The sequence below is a fragment of the Camelus dromedarius genome, chromosome 18, assembly GCF_036321535.1.
Source record: "Camelus dromedarius isolate mCamDro1 chromosome 18, mCamDro1.pat, whole genome shotgun sequence".
NCBI lineage: Eukaryota > Metazoa > Chordata > Mammalia > Artiodactyla > Camelidae > Camelus > Camelus dromedarius.
Genome location: NC_087453.1, coordinates 18,325,659 through 18,348,001, shown reverse-complemented (window position 1 = coordinate 18,348,001; position 22,343 = coordinate 18,325,659). Strand labels below are relative to the sequence as shown.

At 43.1% G+C, this 22,343-nt stretch overlaps 1 protein-coding gene across 4 annotated transcripts in view; it reads right to left on the bottom strand.

Annotated features, from left to right (window-relative positions):
- NDRG3 (NDRG family member 3) overlaps positions 1–19,550 on the bottom strand; it is a 60,593-nt gene extending 41,043 nt beyond the window's left edge. For all 4 annotated transcript variants that reach the window (XM_031433864.2, XM_031433866.2, XM_031433865.2 and 1 more), the window contains exons 1-2: positions 19,476–19,550; positions 3,548–3,649 (exon numbers count right to left, since the gene is read on the bottom strand). In XM_031433864.2, the coding sequence (XP_031289724.1) occupies positions 3,548–3,604 (57 nt within the window). In that variant the 5' untranslated portion in view covers positions 3,605–3,649; positions 19,476–19,550. The remainder of the gene's footprint in view (positions 1–3,547; positions 3,650–19,475) is intronic.
- Positions 19,551–22,343: the final 2,793 nt, after the last annotated feature.

Genomic DNA, 22,343 nt, shown 5'->3' with positions numbered 1-22,343 from the left:
TTAGGAGATTCAAATTAGATAGTATTTGTGAAAATGCTCTGAAAACGGTTAAATGCTATTTAAAAAAAATCATGTCATATTCCTGTGCAATTTCTGCCTCCAAAAAACAAACAGAAATGCTGGCAGGTGGTTCTTTTCATCACTGGAGCCAAAACAAGCATGGCAAAATTACCCACTTCTTTGCAATTCTGAGCCATAGACAAAATCTCAGGCATACTAAAATTAAATGGGAAAAGTACCAACAAATGACAAGAGGAAAGTTAACATAAGCCTTGCTTAAAGCTATTTTGAGAATGTTGCCTTATAGTCATCTCAGGGCAAATTTCTGCCTAACAGGCTGGGCCTAGACTTCCTTTAGCTTCCCAAAGCCGGGAAGGGTACTGATGTCTTTGGCTAAGAGTACATCTATGAGGAGAACGGACAGAAAGATGAAGTGAGATAATATGCATCTCCTGGCTTCCCCTTAAAGGGGGAGGGCAAGCCTCCGAGGGGATGCTAAAACATCTACAGAGTGAACACAGCGCAAAGGCCCTAGGTTTTGGAGCAGGAAAGGCGTGGGTATCAGTCCTGGCTCTGCCACTTACTGACTGGGCAAGGCAGTCTTTCAGTCAGATTCTCATTTGCTAAGCGAGGAATAGTATCATCTACGGCAAAGGGATACTCTGATGATTAAAAGAGATAAGGGATGTAAAGCACCTGGCACACAAAAGGAGCTTAGTAAGTAATAGCAGAACAGGCCAAAAAAAAAACTTCCCAAAAACAAAAATTTCAAGACATTTCCTCCTATTCAAATCTGGAGCCTTAAACCCTAACGGTAGTGGTTCTCAACAGGAGACACCTGACAATGTCTGGAGACATTTTGGGTTGTCATAACTCAGGGGTGCTACTGACATCTAGCAGGTGGAGGCCAAGGACGCTGTTAAACACCCTGCGGTACCTGAGACGGTCTCCCACAACAAGTAGCTATCCAGCCCCAAACACTGACGGTGCCAAGACTGAGAAACCCTGCCCTACAGCTGGCATTCTTAGGTTCGCAATCTGAGTAAGCTGCTTCGCTTTTCCTAGCCCTGGTTTCCTCACCAGCAATAGGCGAACAAATTGATTTGTGTGTCCTACATCACCAGACTATTGGGAGGATCAAATGAAATAATGGGTGAGAAGCACTGTCATTATTATACCTTTCAAAACGTATGCAAAAGCGCCCACTTACGGAGCTAAGGTAGAAGCACTGATACACTGGAGGGGGTGTGTGGGGGTAGCGGGGTAGAGTTCTTTGTTTGGGAATGATAACATCCGATTCTACTTCTGTAAAGCTTGGCTGGACCAGGGGGTGCTCATGAATAGTGATGCACTGGGAACACTTCCCGGGGAGGGAGGGGAACAAGATGGAGAGAGAGAGAGCATGGGACGTGGGTAGGAACAGCACAAGCACATCAAGAAGAGCTAACAGATGTTAGGAAGTGAGACAGCGCTTGGTGTCTTAGATGGCTCAGGCTGCCTGAGTGGCTTAAACAACAGAAAGTTATCTTCTCACTGTTCTGGAGACTCAAAGTCCAAGATCAAGGTTCAGTCCCTGGTGAGAGCTCCCTTTCTGACTTGCAGGTGGCAGCCATCTAAGTGTCCTCTCCTGGCCGGGGCCAGGGGAGGGGGTGGTGGTGTCACTCTCTTTCTCTCTCCCTCATTCTTCTTATAAGGCCACCAATTCTATCAGATTAGGGCTCTACCCTATGACCTCATTTAACCTTAGTCACCTTAAAGGCCTTATCTCTAATACAGTCACATGGGGGAAAGGTGGTTAGGGCTTCACCATATGAATTTTAGGGAAAGGGGCACAATTCTGTTCATAGCACTTGGGCACACATCAGACACAGCCAAAGCATCACTGTGGCCTCAGACATGAGGACCCAGACATTAGCAATGCTTTTCCATGGTCACGGTCACCGAATCTTTTCTTTTCCAGTTGCCTTCTCTGTGAGATAGCCAATGAACTCCTGCAACACTTCATGTAGGTGCCTCCTTAGGCATCCTGCGGACCTCCAGGGTCAGGGAAGGATCCTTCTCTTACTTGTGCCCAGTCCTCAGATCTTGGAAGCTTTTCAAAAAGTTTACCCTGGATCAATTCAATTAGAACCTCTGGAGGGATGAACTAAGCATTGGGCATTTTAAAATCTCCCCCAAGTAACTCCAATAAGCAGCCAAGGCTGAGGACCACTGATTGTAGAGCGGTGTGTGTGTCCTATCCCCCTCCCCTCAGATTCCAATTTAGTTGTTCTAGAGTGGGACCCACGAATCTGTATTTTTACGTAATTCCCCAGCTGACTCTGATGATCAGTCAGGTTTAGGACAGGTTACTACCTTCCTGAAGCTAAACTGCCTACTGCAACATGCCTTGTAACTATTCATCTCTGGGGCTTTAAAGCTTTACAGGAGCAGATTTTACTTCCTTCCTCCTCTTCATGGCACATCATTTTGGGGAGAGCCCTTCACACACACCAAAAGACAGTACTTAATGGAGAGAGTTTTCTGAACACATGAAGGGAAGCAGCAGGAGAAACCAAATGGGAATTTAAACTGTGCAGCTTGCCAAGGGAGAGGGCAAGAAACCTGGTGAAAGATAAAGGTGGGAGCGAGGGTGAGGATGGAGATGGGGTCACAGCGATGAGAATGGGGCTGAAAATGGGGCTGACGGTATTCAATAGCAAATTAATGAACACACAGTGAGTCATCAGCCCCAGAAGCTGCAGGTGAATGGTCTTGCTTTGAGCAAAAAAGGTAACAGGCAACAGCATCTTCTTCTGGAACCCTCCCCACCAACGTCCTGACCTCACCTATCTTTATCCTTACTCTCCATCAGCACTCCCCTCAGGAAAGGATGCCAGGGGCTCATTCACACCAAGCTAGAACAGTATTTTAATAGGGGACAATGACAATAAACCGAAAGAGTAGAGCTGAAAAGAAGGGGTTTCAGGCACATTTACTGAACGGAGAGGGAGCGAGAGAGGATAAGCCTTGCTTAGCTTTCTGGTAACTCCTATCATCACAGCACTCTTTACTTGCAGAATCCTGGTGGCTGTTGTGTAGCTCTCTGACACTAATGTAAAAATGAGGTGTATTACCCACCCCAGGCATCCCTCCACGTGGACAGAAAGGTCACACCACAGACTTGACAAACTTTAGGGAGAGTACTGCCACGTACAGCACCAGCCATGGCTGTGAAGTTCTCCCTATAGAAACTGGAAATCAAGACACTCGGGTTCTAAGTCAACCCCTACTCTCACACTTTCTGCTTCACATCTCTATCTGTAAAACAGGAAAATTTCAAAGATAACTTAATTGAATTTGGCCTGTGGAAACAAAAGTAGGAAGAAAGAAAAGGGAGGAAAGACATCAAGAAGAAGGTTAAGAAATATATTTCTTGGAAGTATTCTCTCCATAGAAAGTCAAGCTAAATATGTTTTGAGTTAGTTACCATTCAGATAATATGGAGAATGAACTAATCACGGAAGAAAAGACTTACATATATTTTAGTGAAATCAGCGGTCTTTACCTTATCATTCAGGAGTGGTTTGATCTCTGTGAGTTGAACATCCTGAAGTTCATCCATGAGGACAGATGAGAGTAGAGGATTCTCAAGAATAAATCAGTATCTCTGAAACAGAAGAGGAGTGAAGCAAAAGGCTTAAACAAGGAGTTGGAAACATAATAGTCACACTCCATTCATTCATTCAAATATTAGACCTTAGTATGTGTCATGCACTGCTCAGGGTGCTGAAAACACAGTAAGTAGATACTTACGGCAAACAGACACTACAGTGTCCTCTGTAATCCCTGTCCCTCTTGGCATTCACACCCACGCCAAATTGAGTGTGGGTGTGTGGGTGGGACACGTGGCTTGCTTCCAGCCATTAGAATATGGCAAAAGTGATGAAATGTACATGAGTATCTGTACGTAATTGCATTACATAAAATTTTGACATCTGTCTTGCAGAGACACACTTTCGCCTGCTAGCTTTCAAGAAGCAAGCTGGCATGTTGTGAGAGGGCCCTGTGGCAAGGGACAGCCTCTAGTCAGAAGAGCAAGAAACTGGGACCCTCAATCCAACCACCTGCAAGGAATTGAGAGGGCTGCCAACAACCAGAAGGGCCTAGAATTGGATCCTTCCCATGTCGAGCCTCGGATGAGAAGCTAGCCCTGACTGGCACCCTGACTGCAGCCATGCAGAGGACCCAGTCAACCCATGATGGACTCCCACCCCCTGAAACTGAGACAACATATGTGTGTTGTTTTAAACCACTAAGTTCATGGTAAGATTTTTATGCAGCAACAGATAATACAATAGTCTTTGCCCTCATGGAGAATCCATTTTAGTTACTGAAGATGTATAAGTAATGAAACAACACGCTCAGAGCTACACTTCAGGAAGCAACGGTTTGGGGCGGGGGGTGGTACAGGTCAGGGGTAGAGCGTGTGCTTAGCAAGCATGAGGTCCTGGGCTCAATCCCCAGTACCTCCATTAAAAATAAATACATAAACCTAATTACCTCCTCCCTCCAGAAAAAAGAAAAAGAAAAGAAAGCAACAGATTGGAGGATGGGTTAAGGGAGAACAAAAATCGAAGGTTAATGCTGTAGGCTAGGATAAAGAGAGAGATGAACCAAGGCTCAGCTCACTAGCCTTCACTTGGAGAATCACGGCAGGGTAATCTCCCACCCAAATAAATCACGGATCACCTGGGTAGATAACAGAATATACCAGAAGCAACAGTATGTGACTTCTGGAGCTACATCATAAAAGGCATTATAGTTTCTGCTTTAAGATGCTGTAGTCTTGATTGATAGGCTCTGGAGCAGGGAGGGGAGGGAGGAGAGCCAGCTACCATATTGTGAGGGCATTCAAACAGCCCTCTGGGGAAAGGAACCACCTTGTCAGTACTAACCTACCAGCCATGTGAGTGAGCCACCATGCAAATGGATCCTCCAGCCCCAGTCAAGACTACAAATGAGGGGGAAGGTATAGCTCAAGTGGTAGAGCATGTGCTTAGCATGTACAAGGTCCTGGGTTCAATTCCCCAGTAACTCCTCTAAAAGCAAATAAATAAACCTGATTACCTCCCCCTGCTAATAAAAAAAAAGATATTAAAAAAATTATTCAAAAAAAAAGACTTCAGATGACCTGCAGCCCCAGAGACATCTGACTGCAAACACATGAGAGATCTTGGAGCTGGAACTGCCCTATCAAGCCTGCTCCAAATTCCTGACCCACAGAAACCATGAGACATAATAAATGATTTTGTTTTGGAGTGATTTGTTACAGAGAAGTAGGTAACAGAGAGGGAGAAGTTAGGGAAATAGAGTTCTAGGAGAAGAGAGAAGTTGGAGTAGGCAGGCAGAGCCTCCATCCCACAGTACAGGAAGCCATGGGGAGAGGCTGCAAACCCTGGATGTTGCATGCAAGCAATTCCCACCCAGACTCCGAAGCAGTAGGCTTCATCTCCTCTGTCTTGGCCCTGAACTCATTAAAGTCAGGAAAAATCCTAATTCAGTAACTTAGGAATTTGGACATTCATCAAACATTTATTGAGTACCCACTGTGCAAAGAAAGCATTATGGAAGACACAGAGAAGGTCCTTGCCTTCCAGAAGCTTGCTAAAGAGTAGAGGAGACAGCAAGCTACAAAATGAGAATTAAAAAGACGGGCCAGAGGAGTTCAAAGGAGGAGCAAATATTTCCAATTGGTGGGAATCCTTTAAAAGATATTAGTTTTCTATATGTGATAGTCAAGCCCAAATAAAAAGCAGCAACAGTTTACAGTGTAATTAATAAACACACAGTGAGTAGATCCTAGTTAGGCCAATATTTTTCTGTTTTTCCCTCCAGTGATAGGACTGTATATTTCTGACTTAGTTAGCAATGGAGAGGGTATGTGTTCCAGGATGTCAACTGAAAAAAAAGCGCAACCTAAAAGCTGAGAATTACGTTTTATTTGGCAGACTTTCTGAGGACTTCAAGACCGGGAGGGAGCCTCTCAGGCTCTGAGGGACTGCTCAGAGGTAAGGGAGGAGCCAGAATATATAGGGGTTTTTGCAACAAAGACCAGGTAGTCAGAACATCAAAAGATTACTGTTAATTAAAGAAAACCAGGCATCAAACTAATGAATTCAGTGCTTTTTTATGTATGGGAAGATGCAAGAGTCTGGGCTCATTAAAATCATTCCTTTGATATGCACCGTAGCAATTTAGGGCCAGTATCTTGTTCTTCCCCATCCTGAGTCCCCTCAGAGTGCACCTCTGGGGGGGTCGCTGCAGTGGCTGAGGGCTTGGTGGCTGCAGCACCCATTGTTTGCTGTTATGGCAGGTAACATTGTTCATTCACACTGACCAATACACCAAAATAAATCCTGCTCTCAACAGTGACTAACTTAAAGCCAACTAACAGAAGCTCTTCTACCATTACTTTGAAGAGCACAGAGGATGCCAGTTGGGAACACTGCTCAAACTACGGACCCACATGCTAACTGTGAGGATCCCAAACCTTCATGCCATTTAGAGAGCATAAGCCCAACATCTCCCTCCCTACAGGACGGGGCTCTTCTCTCAGAACCCAGCACCCTGTACATTTGGTTGAGCTACTGACTGCTCAGAAACTGAATTTTTAAATTTATTTTTTATAAGTCACATTTCAAAAGGGGATGAGATGGCTTGACTCTTTTATCACAAATTTCAGCCAGCATCTAAAATTCTCTCTTTTATAGTCCCCACTTCGATTCAGTTAACTCTCCAAATATTGGCCTAAGTGAGAGCTACTCACTGTGTGTTTATTAATCATACTATAAAATGTAGCTGCTTTTCACTTGGACTTCACTATTTATCAGTAATTTAAAACGGTAATTTTGTGGGGAGGGTATAGCTCAGTGGTAGAGTATATGCCTAGCATGTACGAGGTCCTGGGTTCAATCCCCAGCACCTCCATTAATAAATAAATAAATAAATATTTAAATATTTAAATAAACCCAATTACCTCCTCCCTAACAAAAATTAAAAAAAAAAAAAGAATCAGAACTTAAAATGGCAATTTTAAGGTTCTTCTTCCTATTAAAAAAGCAACATGTGCTCACTTAAGAAAATGTGGAAATCACAGAATAATGAAGATACTCATAGTCCTTCCATCTAAAGACAATCACTATTAACACTGTAGTCTATTTCCACTTGATTTTTTTTTCCCCCATGTAAAATGGTGACTTCCTGAAATTGTTTTTTCAACTCACTTGCTTTATTCCCTATTTTAATTCACTCACTTGGAAGCAGGGCACTGCAAGATGTTAATCATTCAAATGTGACTTTACCTGGGGAGGCTTGTCAAGGAGCCTCAGGGACACAGGGAAGCCTGAGGTGCCCTCAGGTCCAAGTGACGCGCTTTCACATAGTGTTCCCGTGCATTTTTTTAAATATGAAGAAAAATTCAGTGTTTGTGCCAGGACAAACAAATTAAATGAGAAGGCTGTTCCTATTAGCTGGGCCCATTGTAGTCAGTGCAGACGTCGTGACTTAGGAATTGGCAACAAGACAGTAGATGTTCACCTTTCACATCTCAGGGGACCTGAGGCATTCTTCCAGAGACTCAATTTTTGCTCAGGTCTCATTATCCTGAACCTTTGCCAACGAGCAGTTTTATAACACCCATAAGAAAACTAGGATCACATGGTGGAAAACTCCATCTCCAGATTCCTCAGCTACACAGACTGGCCGCCTCCTGGGGATCTCAGGCCTGCAGTGCCCTCATCTGCACAAATGGTATGGTTGCCAGATCCCATCCTGGTACTAAGGGCTTTTAATATTTTTTAAATTTAGTAGCGATTTTATAAACTGTAGTAGATAAGAACTCTTTCCCAGTTTTATGAGATAGAGGGAAAAGTGACAAGTAAAAAACAGCCATCCTCAAACTGAGGAAGTGAGCCTGGTATCAAAGGGCTAGAAAAGGAAAGGGGACAAGTATAATTCTTACTCTGTGCCTGGAATTATAATATAAGGAACTTATGTTTAGTCCTCATAACAATCCTCCCAGCTAGATATCTTCATCTCTTACTTTATAGGCAAGAAACAGGCTTAGAGAAGTTAAGTGACTTTTCCAATATCCACATCTAAGTAAGTAATGGGGCAAGGACTTAAAAATTTCGCATTTCCCACTATACCATAATGTCTATATTTGACCCCATCTACTGGTTGTAGGGCCCTGGGCAAGTTTCTTCCACTCTACATACAGAGGCACCTCCCTGAAGTAAAGGTAATAGAAGCCCAGAGCAATCCTATACCACCAATGACTCAGAGATGCCTTATAATGAAGGCTTGAGTCATCACACCAGGACAAGAACCCTCATTATCTCAGTATTTAGCTAAGGATGAGGAGAACATGGGATGAGTAGGGAAAAGTGAAACAAAATCCCAGCTATTACTTGGTACCCAGTTTCAGAAACGAGGGCTATTTCTTGCTTGTTGTTAGAACAGTGAGCCTCAGACCTTAATATACAGTCACCTGGGGATCTTGTTTAGGATCTCAGATATAATCAGTTTTGAGCGATGACAGTCCAACATCTGACCTCATCAGCTGAGGAGATGGGATCATGTGAGGTGAAGGTGAAGAATTTAAAGACCTGATTATTAGCAACAATGCTTAACAGAGATGATGAGGATGGAGTAGAAACAAACTCTATGAATCTAACTTCATCCTGTCTTCTTCCAAAAAGATTTCAGTAAACTAGATGGGATTTTAAAAAGATTCAATAGGCCAGACCAACTAGAGGGGGAATATACTGGAGAAAGAGAGAAGAGTTTAGTAGATTACTGCAGAAATCTAGCTGAAAGGTGACAAGAATCTGACCAGGCTACTGGAATCACAGATACAAAGAAAAAGAGGGATCTAAGGAGCACAAATCTGGTTTAAAAAAAAGAAAGATTGAGGTCAGATGAGTCAGATTTTGCCAAGGTTTCTAGGGATAAAAAAGAAGAATGGCACAATTAACAGAAATGGGGGAACCGAGAAACAGTAACAGAGAATTTGGTGAAAAACATTTTCTTTTTGAATCAGAGCTAAAATTTTGGCACCAAAGAGTGAGAATCAGTGAGGAAAATGTGTAGGCTTGTCACCAAACCAGAGACAAGGAGGAGCTGCAGGCCCTGGGTTCTTCTGAAAGATAATTCAGTGATGGAAAAGAAAGCAGATCCAGTAAGAAACAAAGGGGGAAAAAGATCAAAGATGCAAGGGGAAAAGCAGAAATACAATGTCAAAGAAGTCAAGGGAGAAGAGAGATTTACATGGAAGGGCAGGGAGACTGTCAAATGCTGAAGAGGGAAGGAGGAGGAGGAGGCCAAGAAACAGCCACACTCTCCTGACAGGGCAAGTCAGTGGCATTAAAATCCAGCGAAAAAAAGATTCAGTTCTCTGTGCTAAAAAGCCCATGACTATGACTTGCTAAACATTTAGAAAATTACACTTGTGAATTGAAGTGCAAACAAAAATGACCAGGAAAGGCACCAGTGTTCTTTGATACTCAGGGTCAACACTGAGAGGGCTTTTAAAGATCATCAAGATTACTGACTTTTAATTTTTGTGCTCTCTGAAATAGAAAACAGAAAAATGTGCAAGGGCCCTGGTTGATGTGGTGGTGAGAACCCTAGAGAAGTCCAATGATACAGTGCAACCTGTTTGTTCACTCACAAAAAATGGATGCTCAATCATGGAAAGAGCCCATAAGCACATCAGATGTGGACTCTAGATCCAGGTGGGCCCCCACCTAGTTGAGTGGCACTGAGTGAAACATTTTCCCTCTCTGGACCTCAGCTTCCCCATCTGTCAAGAGAAGAGCCTGGGCAGAATGACAGTTTAGGCCCCTGACAGGACCGACAATCTGTGACTCAAGAGCTCCCTGTCAATGTGGTACTTTCCATTATTCCCCAGGATAAGCACTCTCCTATCCTCTGCTGCACAGGGCTCTTACTATAATCCTAAGAGGTCACCCAGTTATCAACCTAATGAGGTTCAACGATTAGCTGAAGGTCACTCAGCAAATCAGTGGGAGGGTGCACTTGGCCTGATTCCAGGGACATGAGGGTCTCAGGCTTTTATCACACCCTACGTGAAGTTCACTAAGAAAAAGCTCACTGAGATTTTGAGCGCTTAAAAACACAGCTTTTGTTACTTTAAAAAGACAGTAAGGGACTGTATGCAGCATTGGCTTTCTAAACTACAAGCGGTCTTATTTTGTAGCTCTTGCCCATGACCAAGGTAATTTGCCTGGCCGTTGTCATGCTCTGCCAGGATGTAGTGACACCAGGCCACTAGTTTGTATTCTAGGGGCAGAGTCAGTCATTTTTAGTTTTGGCAAGATTGCACACAGACAACCAACACAGAATGAAGGCAGCACACAGAGGAGGCTTGCTAAGGAGACTGAGCTGGAATGGGTCAGCTGGAGCTGGTGCCGAGGCAGGTATGACTGGAAAGCTGGAGGAAATGGCCAGAGGACTGGCTGGGAGGGTAGACGGGGTGCTCTTGCAGCAAGTTGATTCACATCCTCTCTTTTATCTATAAACCGCTGGCTGAATGACTATTACAGCACTTTACAATTTACAAAGCACCTTTACATCTCATTGGCTTATCACAATGGCACTGTGAGGTAAAACACTGGGGCACTGCATCATTTCTATTACAGAGATGAGGAAACTGAGGCTTACGGAGGTAAAATGGACTGACCAAAATGACACAACTCATAAATGCAACAGCTGAAACAGAAACCCAATTTTCTTCTGTTCCCAAATGCTTATCTATGCCCTGTGTTGCACTTCCTCCCAGGTTATCACAGATGAAAAGACCTGGAGGTAGAAAGGAGAGAAATTCAGCCTACTGCCTCCCTGCACCCACCACACACTAAGGATCTCCGGTCCTAAATTACACTGAGCAGTTAGGATCAGGTCACAGGCTCTAGGATTAAACCTTAATATGAAGTTAATAACAAGAAAGCCCAGATTTGGAACTGGAGTCTGCCTTCACCCATTAATTCATTTGAGTAGAGGAGATTAAGTCTATAAACAAATCACTACAGTTCAAGGCAGGATAAACAGAAGCCTATAAATTGGACAAACTGTGAGGCAGTTTCTCAACCTCAGCACCACTGATATTTTGGGCCAGATAATTCTTTGTTATGGGAGCTGTCCTGCACACTGTAGAATGTTCAGCAGCATCCTTGGCCTCTACCCACTAGATGCCAGTAGCACCCTCCTCCAACAGCTGTGACAACCAGAAGTGTCTCCAGATATTTCCAAATATCCTGTGGTGGGGGACAAAATCACCCCTGGTTAAGAACCACTGCTCTAAGGGTTACAGTGGTTTAGGGTCAAGGTCAGTTAATGCATGCTGTGGGAGCTGAGAAAAAGTTTCATGGAGGAGATAATATTTGAACTGGACTTTGAAGAATAGATAAAACTCCTGTAGGTGAGGATGAGAGAAGAATTTTTAAAAGAAAGAATTCCAGAAAGGGAAAACATAAAAGCAAGAAGATGAGAGAACACAGGTCTGCTGGAAAATGTTCCAGTTTGGCAAGAGCAGAAAATTGCTGCTGGTAACAGGTGATTAAGCCAAAAATGCCCACTGGAGACATGTCATGGATAGATACCCAACAACTAATAGCTACAATATATACACACATAATGAAACAGCCAACAATACATGATACTACACAGATGTTCAACAATACACAAGTCAAACCATGTATCCCACTTCCCAAAAAGGACAAAATGTTGCCTGAGTATCATGTCTTACATCTAGTGTTCACTGCATTTAGTCAGAGTTAAACGCAGCTCAGAACCAGTGCAGAGGTGGGAGAAATAACTAAGGACTGGGATGGTCAGGAGTTTCCCAAAGGAGTTGAGAGTGATGGGCCTTGAATGGGTGTGTTTTGGATAGCGGAAGGGAGGAGAGGACATCCCAGGTGAGGACATCCAAGCTGGGAAAGAAATCAATGTACACAACATATCCAAGAGGCATCAAAAAGAACAATGTAGCTGGGAAAGAAGACAAGGCTGGTCGGAACACAGAGCAGATGAATCAGACTTTACTGTGTGGACAACCAATGAGGGTTTCAGAGGAGCAAAATAACACAGTTGTTTAAAATGTAGCACCTTGTCCAGTAGTTCTCTTAGCTACATGTTAGAAAGACCTGGGGAGCTTTGAAAAATGTCAATACCCAGGCCCCGACCCTAAAGGTCCAATTTAATCCGGTTAAGATAGGGCCCAGGTATTGTATCTTGTTTGTTTGTTTTTAAATTTTTTTGTGAGCAAAGGAGGTAATTAGGCTCATTTATTTATTTTTAAGAGAGGTAGTGGGGATTGAACCCAGGAACTTGTGCATGCTAAGCAAGCACTCTACCACTGAGCTATATACCCTTCCCAATCAGGTATTGTTTTTAAAGCTCCACAGATGATTCTCAAACACAACTAGGGCTGGGAACCACTGGTCCACAGTCATACCATCAGTCTCAGATGAGAAAAGAGGCCTACAGATATAACTGATTTGCCTAAATTCACACAGCTGGCTGGGCTTGGGGCTGGGAATGGCATCTAGACTCCTATTCCAGGCTCTGAAAGGTATTGCAGAGCACTGGGGTAAATTCCATACTTCGGTCTATAAGAAGCACAATCTGATGACTTACTTGGCTCTCAGGTTTTGCCAGGGTTAAAGCCTGAATTAATCTAACATAAAAAGATTGACTTAAGCATACCAGCAAGTGTCTAGGGTAATGGATGCTCGTTTCATTGCTGCCTCCTGGGGGCCTTTAGGAAAGGAAAGCGTCTCAGGAGACTCCCCAGAAAGCCAGATAAACAAGCCAAACCATCCAGCTCCGTGGAACAATGACTTCTAAAAATATAGCTAACTGAGCTTTTGCACTACATAAAGGAAAGTCTAGGTTACTCTTTATGAGCAAAAAATACTCAGAGATGCTACTCCCATAAGCAAAGGTGGGGGCGAGAGGGAGTGACCAAAGGCAGCTGCTGAAACATGCTCACAGACTCTCATTTTACCAGTAAATATCTCTAGCAGTCCTCAGCCCTGGATAAGGGCCATCCACACACCTTGTGCTTTTCTGAAAGGAAAAGTGGTATCCCTTACAACAAGCCCCTCTTCCCATTGAGTCACTCCTGGATTCTGGCAGCAGGTGGTAAACGGGAGGTCTGCAGCGACTGCCAAGCTGGGAATCTAAGTCTGCTTGTATAACCATTCTATTCATTCCAGGGTGCTGGTACAGATAACTATTAGAACAAAGCAACACACATCAAGGGGCGTTCTTGCTAATCCCAGCACCCATCAACCACCTGAAGCTCTAACAAAAGGGGTCATATTAAAGTAACTCTAGAAGCAGAAGCACTACCTTCTGCCTTCAACTCTTAAAGGATGCAGCTCAGGACACTAGGAAAGCTACTGTTGGCAAGGCTCTGGTACGTGCTCTTGGGGTGGGTTCTAGGTTCCCACCAGCTATAAGACAGAAAACAAGTTGTTCTTTAAGATAGCTGGAGTGGAGGTAAGGGACAAACAAGAGCCCTAAGAGGCAGTACTTAATATTCACACTACCTTGATGCTCATGATATATTGATCACTTATCCTATGCCAGATACAATAATATGCACTTTATTTATCCATTCGTTATTTCGTTTTATTTCCCAACACACCTATAAGATATAGGTACCATAATCCTTCCCGTTTTACAGATGAAGAAACTAAGGCTTGAAGAGGTTTTGTAATATGCTGAAGGTCACACAGCTGGCAAGTGGTAGAGTAAGGATCTGACCTTGAGCAGCCTGCAGCTAGAGCTTAGGCAGCTCTCTATAAATGACTTTTCCCATTTGATGCCAACTGGCCATTAATTTTTCTTACTTTTTTCAGGTTTGGCTACTGGAGTCTACCAGGATCTTAATGATCAAAGAATTCTGAAAATTGAAAAGCACATACAAAGTTTTGGTATCACTATGATCATCATTATTACTTTAATGAATAGGAAAGACCTGCACCTATCTGGGGGTATATGAAAAGCAACTACCCTGTGAACTGTCTAAATTACCCAAAGCTACATTTTAGTCAACACTCTGGTTAAAATCTTGTCCCAACACAAAGGTTTAAAAGAATCAACATCTTCAAAAGTTGAAGAATGGCTGGAGGGGCCTGGTCCCCAGAGCTCTCTCAACTGCAGAGATAAAGAGATAATAGCCAGCCTGATTCCTCTCTTCTCCTTTCTCTGCCAATTATTAGGGTTTCACATAAAATGGTTTCAAAGCTGGAAAAAAAAAAACCAAAAAACCCTCACAATTTCAAAAAGCATTCAGTTTTTATCCATAAGTTGAAAGTTCAGGCTTAAAAGCATAGAAGCATTGTAAGGAAATATCTGTCATTTTTAATAAATAACTGCGTCTGTTTTGAAAGCAAATGGTATTTCTGGAAAGACTACCATATGACGATTACCAGTTAAATGAAAAGCTGATATGACTTCTCATCTTATCATTAGAAATGGGAAGTATGTTTTCATGAGCTAAATTTTCCTTATCCTGATGTACTGTATTTATGAGTTTTGGGGCCATCACACTCACAGTTCCTCAAACAAAAGTACTGTCTCCAAATCTGAAGCAGTGTTACCTTTAAAAAGATACTGCAAAACTTATAACAACAACCAAAAAAACCACAAAAAAAAAAAAACCCTTAAAATAATTAGTAATAAAATCAAGTATGAAGAGTGGCTGTATCAGAAATTTATACTTCGCCAACTGAGAACTCAAACTGTAGTCTGTGGGCATTTTTATGTGGTGAAGGGATTACAATCAAATAGACACAGCTAAACCCCTCTCCCTGGGAAATTAATTTTCATATTTCCATATCTCTGAGGAATATAAAAAAGCAGCACCTCCAAACAAAAAGCTGGGGAGAAAGCCCGCTCTGCATCATGATCTCTACCAAGTTTAATAGCATGGCATGTTAGTGTTTTAATTAGTGTTAGTACAGAATTCAACTCAGAATGCAATGAAGCCATATTTCTTCCAAAGTACACCCCGTTCAGCTATCAAACACAAATATTTATTTAGGACTGATAATGTGTCAAACTCTGTGAGGCACTATGGGAACATGAAAGAATTCTGAGTCAACTACACCATCCTTTCACTGAAGAGATAAGATCAAAAGACAGGATACCCATTTTGTATTCAAATATCCATTTAAAACGTCCTCCATACATCTCGTCCTCCATACATCTCAGTTAATTTCACACTAATAGATAAGAGAACGATTAAAGGCAATTTGTAGGTCAATATTACAAATAGAATTAACACTGTGATTAAAAAAAAATTTTTTTTTTCATTTAATGAAGAAAGCCCTGGTAAATACTCATACTAAATCTAGGGGGTTTTTTGTTTGTTTGTTTTGTTCTTTTTTGGGGAGGAAGGAGGTAATTAAATTTGTTTCTTTGTTTTTAATGGAAGCAATGGGGATTGAACCCAGGGCCTTATACATGCTAAGCATGCACTCTACCACTGAGGTATACCCTCCCCTTAGGTTAAGTTTTTGTGTGCTATTTTCAAGCAGTCTCTGGAAAAAAAAAAGTGGGACTTAGGGGGATGGTTTAAAAAGATCTTTTAGAATAGATGACTTGACACCAAGTTCTACAGTCATCCCAAAATGTTATCAATCTTTGGACTTGAAAGTCCTTGACACACTCCTTCCTTTCATCATCCCTATACAGGCTCATCAATTTTTCTTCCAGAATCTCCCATTTGCCCTTTCCTTTTCTTTCTGACTGTCCTCACTTCTTGCCTGGATTTGCTCATTCATTCATCATGTACCAAGTGCCTATTATCTGCCACGCACAGAGCTAGACCCTTGTCCTTGATCTTAGGAAGCTCACATGATACTCTGCAGAGCTGCTATCTGCCCATCTTGATCACCAGACTGTAAGCTTTAGCAAAGGCTTTGTATTTCCAGAACCAGGAGCATCTGGCATACAGCAGACACTCTAAAAATGTTTGTTGTATGACACTAGATTACTTTAGCAAGCTCTTTTTTAATCCATAAATATTTTAGTACATATCCTGCGAAAAGAACTCTTACTTTTCTTTCCTTTTTAAAACACTAAAGCAGTATGTGTACAATGCAAAAATAATTTAAAAAGATACAGAGTGAAAAGAGAATTCTCCAATTCCCTAAATCCCACTTCCTGAAGTGACTATTATTACAGTTTGGAATGTTTCTTTCCAGAACTCTCCTATGCTGGTGTATCACACACACACTCTTTTGGAACAGGTTCTTTGACAGTTTCTGACTCTAGCTTCTCAACTTTCTAATCCAGCTCAAGTTCTCGAAGTGCTGTCCCTGGATCAGAAGCACCAGCATCACCTGGGAACTTGTTAGAAATAAATTCTCAGGCCCTGCTCCAGACCTTACTGAACCAGAAACTCTGAAGGTGTTTCTCCAAAATCTGGGTTTTAATAAACTCTTCAGGTAATTCTGATGCACACTAAAGGCTGACAACCACTGCTCTAACAGTCAAGCCACCCTGGTCAAGCCAGTTGTTGTTTTTTTTTTAACTGTCCCTTTAACATTTTATTGTCAGGCATTGTTACCTTGCTTGGTTTTGCTACCCTACTTCAATATGCATTCCTTGTCCTTTTGATTACTTCTGACTGTACCAATCTGTCAAAGTCCAGAAAGTCTTAGATCCTAGCCAAAGTGGTATCAGTACCACTCATCAGTAGCTCATACTGATCCCTCTTGCTGCTCTTCCAACACTTATGACATTACCTAGTCCCTCTACCACAATTTAACAATTAGGTACATGCTATCTTCAATGAAAGAGAAGAGTTCTCTACTATTCCCCAACAGACCATAAGCTCCCTGAAGACATGAATCATATTTTTGTTATCCCTTCCTCACCCCTGTCCTAAGCACAAATTTTAATAGAGTTGCTGGTCTTTTAAGGATGAATTCACTGAGAGAAATACTGATAAATCTTTAATGGATAAAAAGTCTAGATTCAAGTTGCAGCACCAGTTCTGCGACCTTGGGCAAGTTCGCTTCTCAGGATGAGGTCTATAAAAGCAAGACGGTTGGACTCAATGACCTGGCACTTCCTTTCAGCCCTGAGCAATGTATGATTTTATGAAATGTCCCATGTTGGAATATCTTATTCCTCTATACTTGAATATACCATTATACTCATGTTGATTTGCTTGTAATGCTACCATGGCTAGTTTTAGACTTGGGTTACAGTTAGACATGGTGTTTCCCAGTTAGCTAGTAAAGTGCTTTCAACAAGAACCATGAGAATCTCACATCATACCCAGCAACATGTCTTAGCATAATAACAGCTCAATCTATTTGCAGAAAATTATTTGGAAAAACTCTTTTAAAAGCTTCATTTATGTAGAGGACCTATGCACAGATCTACTGTCTCTCAAAGGGCCCTTCTGAACATTTATTGGTATAAATACTATGAAATGATTTATGGTAAAAAAAAAAAATGTGGATTACTCTGACAACATTGGGGCAGTTAGCCATGTAAGGCAGAAGAATGTAAAAATGAATCTTACATGTATTTAGGGATAGACTAAGAAGCTAAAAGCCTCAGGCTACCTTAGTGTAACATGCAAATAAAAACTGCCCTGTATACTTAAGTGACATATACCAACTCCACTGTTAGGGATAAACAGGCTTCTTCATTTGGGACCATTTTCTGCAAATTTTCAGACACAACAAGGTGGACTAGAGTGGCCGGTGATGACCAGAAGTTGAATCTAAAGAGGACAGCAAAGAGAAACTGAAGGGCAAGAAAGAGGAACAGAAGGGCAACAGGAAAACATCACTCTTTGAGCAACGAAAAGGAGCAATGGAAATTCATTGAGTCTTTACCTAGGACCTACTATAAGCCAAGCACTTGGGGCTGCAAAGATGGTCCCTGACCTCAAGGGGCTAATAGTCCTAAGGGTAAGACTGAAGCCTCTACCCTATCCTGTGTATATACGTATGTATGTGTGTGTATAATTCTAATCAAAAATCAAGCAAGGAAGGCTTCACAGAAAAGGTGGCAAGTTAATGGAGCTTTGAAATGTGTAGAAGGATTTGCTGAGAGGAGAAAAAGACGATCTGAGCTGGTTAATTTTGGGAAGAAACATTCACATATTTTTACAGCTGTCCCTTTGAGACTTTAAATCAGTGAGGCACTACTTTGTCAATGCTCTCTTTCTCTTTTTACTTTCTCTTAAATGAGATGTTCAAGCCCAGCATTGGGATAAAGCCAGAAAGCCCCAGGGTAAGGTGAGTGCTTGCCAGATTTGCTCTGTCACCTCCAAATCCAACCAGCCCAGCTATCCCAGTCTTGCTGTCCTGGCAGCCAGAAAAGGCAGGCTAATATCCTCTGGGGGCAAAATCTAGATGCAGGCAGACAAGGCTTACCCCTCTTCTGCCTGTAAGCCACCATGAGAGAGCTTCCCTGCCTCCTAAGCCATGAGGCTCCTAGTTTACCTGTGACAGGGAGGCCAGCTCTGCAGGAAAAAAAAGCTGCATGAAAAGGGAGGATGCATCACACTGGGAAGAGCTAAAGTATGGAGATAATCTTAAAATGGTTAGCAAGCTCCCTGGCAAGCGTTGGATGAACGTGAGCTCTCATTAATAACATTACTCTATTATCGCAGTAACACCTCAGTTGTACTCCAACAACAAAAAAATACTGTTTTTGCAGCACACTGTTATGACGCTGAAGAAGCAACTCCAGAGATGCAAGTGTATTTCAAATTTTCTTTAAAGTGCAAGATCAAATTCCAAATGCACTGGCCTGAGAGCCCCAGACCCTGACTTCAAGAGCCATTCCAGCCTCCTGTCTGGCGTGTGACCTTGGGCAGGGCACTTCACCTCTCTGTGCCTCAGTTTCTTCATCTGTGCAGTGGGGCTAAGAGCCCCTCCCTTGCATCGTGGGGTCCAGCCAGTTGGTACTCTTTGAGGCGCGAAGACCCCACGGGTGCAGGGCGAGCTCACAGCCCATCTTCCAAGCCCCCTGGCTCCCGGGCACATGGGGCCTGTACCCGAGGCCCACCAAGCTCCGCCGCCTGCAGAGCAGGAGCGGGAAAGAGGGTCGCGCTTGCGTGGGTCCCTAAGACCAAGGGGTTGGGTACCCAGAGGCTCAGCCGCTGCCGCCTATGCGCTGTCGCCTGCGGGTTTGCCGCGGGCCCCGCCGCCCAGGTGAGCAGCGGCTGTGAGAGACCGGGCTGCCCTGGGTCTCCACGCGAGGAGAGCGGAGGGCGCCCAGGCACCTGGCGGAGGCTGGCAGCGCAGACCGTGACCGGCCACGCCGGGGAGATGAAGCGAGGAAGGAGAAGGCAAGGGTAGCGACAACCGACCCTGCAGGCAGCAAGGCGCGTCCCCCCCCGCCCCCCCAGCCCGACTGAAGCGCTCACTCACCTGAGGCTTGGATACCCGCCCTCAGCTCGGCAGCTGCTGCGGCCGGAGTGGGAAGGAGGAGGAGGCGGCTCTAAATCCGCGCAGGCGCGCTGTGGCCGCCTGGCGGCGCATGCGCGCCGTGTGCCCACCTGGGGAACTACGGAGAAGATGGTGGCTGAGCCGGCGCCATCTTTGATGTACAGCAGTTTCTGCCCTTATTCGTGGTTTCAGTAACTCCAGGGCCAACTTGAGTCTGAAAGTATTGAGTGGAAAATGAATAATTCTTAAGTTTCAAATTGCTGTGCTGTTCTGAGAAGTGTGATGAAATCTCTGGTTCTGCTCTCTCCCACATGGAGAAGTGAGTTTTCCCTTTGTCCAGCATACCCAGGCTGTATGTGCTTCCTGCCCCTTGAGCGTTTACTGGTGGGCTCTTATCAGATCAGCTGTCTGAGTATTACACTGTTTGTGTTCAAGTAACCCCCTATTTTACTTAATAATGGCCCCAAAGTGCCAAGAGTAGTATTGCCAGTGACTTGGATAAGCCAAAAATAGGTCATAAAGGGCTTCCCTTAAGTGAAAAGGTTAAAGTTCTCAACTTAATGAGGAAAGAAAAAAAATTATATGCTGAGGTTGCTAAGATCTACAATAAGAGTGTTACTGAGTCCAGACTTGTTCTGTTCATTGCAGGACAGGCCAATAAATCTGGAGACGAGGTGTTAGGGCAAGGAATAGCAACTTTATTCAGAAAGCAAGCAGACTGGGAAGATGGCACACTAATGTCCTGGAGAACCATCTTCCCCAAGTCAGAATTCTGGCTCATTTTATACTAAAAGGGGAGGGGATATGCTTGGTTGTTGCAAACTTCTTGGTGTAGGAATTATTTGTTCTTGGGAATCCTTTGTTCTTGCAGCTGTCCATGCAGGTCAGATCATGGTGTCCCTGTAAAACCTCCAACAAAACAAATATTATTTTCTATTCTGCAACTTGTTATCTTTATACGAATGGAAAAGTGTTAATATCTTTAAGGTCAGAGCCTTGAGAATAGGCTGTGCTGTATATTTCAGGCTATAGGCAACATTCTTTTATAAAAGGTGCAGAACCAGCAAGACTAAACATAGGAAAGAGAGAACAGGGTTAAAGCCAAAGGAACAAATCTAATATGGAATCAGATTTGGTTTTTTCTATTACAAGAATGAATTTTCTATCCATGAAATTGTGAAAAAGAAAGAAGAAATTTGTGCTAGTTTTGCTGTTACACCTCAAACTGCAAAAGTTAGGGTCATGGTGCATAGTTAAGAAGGTGCTTAGTTAAGAATGAAAAGGCACTAAGTTTGTGGGTAGAAGACATGGACAAACTACATATTCTGATTGACAATGTGTTGCATCCGAAGCACTGAACCTGTTGTTGAATCCAGGTGCATGTGTCTGATGCACTGCGAGGCCAAAAAACTGAACACTGGAGTTTGGAGCAGAGAAAGTTTTCTTGCAGAGCCAAGCAAGGAATGGTCTACAGGAGGTCAAAAGACCTGAACTCCCTGATGGCTTTCAGGGAAGGGACTTTAAAGGAAACATTTGAGGTGAGGGTGGCAGGATGCATAACTTTCTTCTAATTGGTTGGTGGTGAGGTAACAGGGTGGTGATTAAGGAATCTTAATCATCAACCTTCTGGTTCCAACCAGTCTGAGGTCAACATGCTTGTGGTCAGCACGTAGGCATCATCCTCCACCTGGGTCTTAGTCTCTGCACAGGACTCAAAAGATAAATGTCAGATTGTGAAGTATATCCCTTGAAGAGGAACTGGGATTCTTTTATCCCTATAGTTTCTTGACTTTCTTCCCTTTGTTTCTACATTCCCTCACTTCCCTAAGTAACTGAATCTGCTCTTTGGAACTCAAGGGAGGCCTAGGAGAGACTAAAGCCTGTTTCTACAAACAAGAAACAGAGGACATGGAGGGGCTTTTGTACCCAAGAGGGCCCCATTATGTCCTGCTCAGTTTCAAGCCTTTACAAAGACTTCAGCAAGAGACCCCTGAAACAAGTGACATCAAGCCATATACTGCAAGTAAGGAGTGGATTACAAGGATTCAGGAATAGTTTGGACTGAAAAATATAAAAATTATTGGAGAGGCTGCATCTGCTGACAAAGAATCTGCTGCCACATTTCCAGCAGAGTTGAAGAAACTGATTGTAGAGAAGGGATACCATCCAAAGCAGGTCTTCCTGTGATGAAACTGGGCTCCTCTGGAAGAAGATGCCCAACAAAACCTAAAACCTGTGGGGCTCTCCTGGGTACAAAACCTTTCTATGTTCCCCGTTTCTTGTTTGCAGGGAAAAGGCTTCAGCCTCCTAGACCTTCCCTGTGTTCCAAAGAGCAGATTCAAGCAGTTACTATTCAGGGATGTGAGGGAATGCAGAAACTGAGAAAAAGCACATAGTGCACCAAGAGTCCCTAGTTCCTCCTCAAGGGATATACATAACAGTGTATATTTGAGTTCTTCTACAAGCGCTAAGACCCCTACACCCAGGTGGAGGATGGTAACTTCAGGCCAAGCGCTGTTTCTGGAACACCAACCTAACTCACCACCAACCAATCATTCACAAAGGCATTGTATCATCTCCTATTATCCTAAGAGTGAGCACAGTACAATGAGATATTTTCAGTGAGACCATATTCATCTAACTTATTGTATTTAATTGTTCTATTTTGTTGTTGTTAATCTCTTACTGTGCCTATTTTATAAATTTTATTGTAGGTACATATATGTACAGGAAAAAATCTTACCATACATAGGGTTCAGTACTGTCCACAGTTTCAGGCATCCACTAGGGGCCTTGGAACGTATCCCCCTGATTAAAGGGGTGGTTTGCCTTGGAGAATCTTAACTAGAA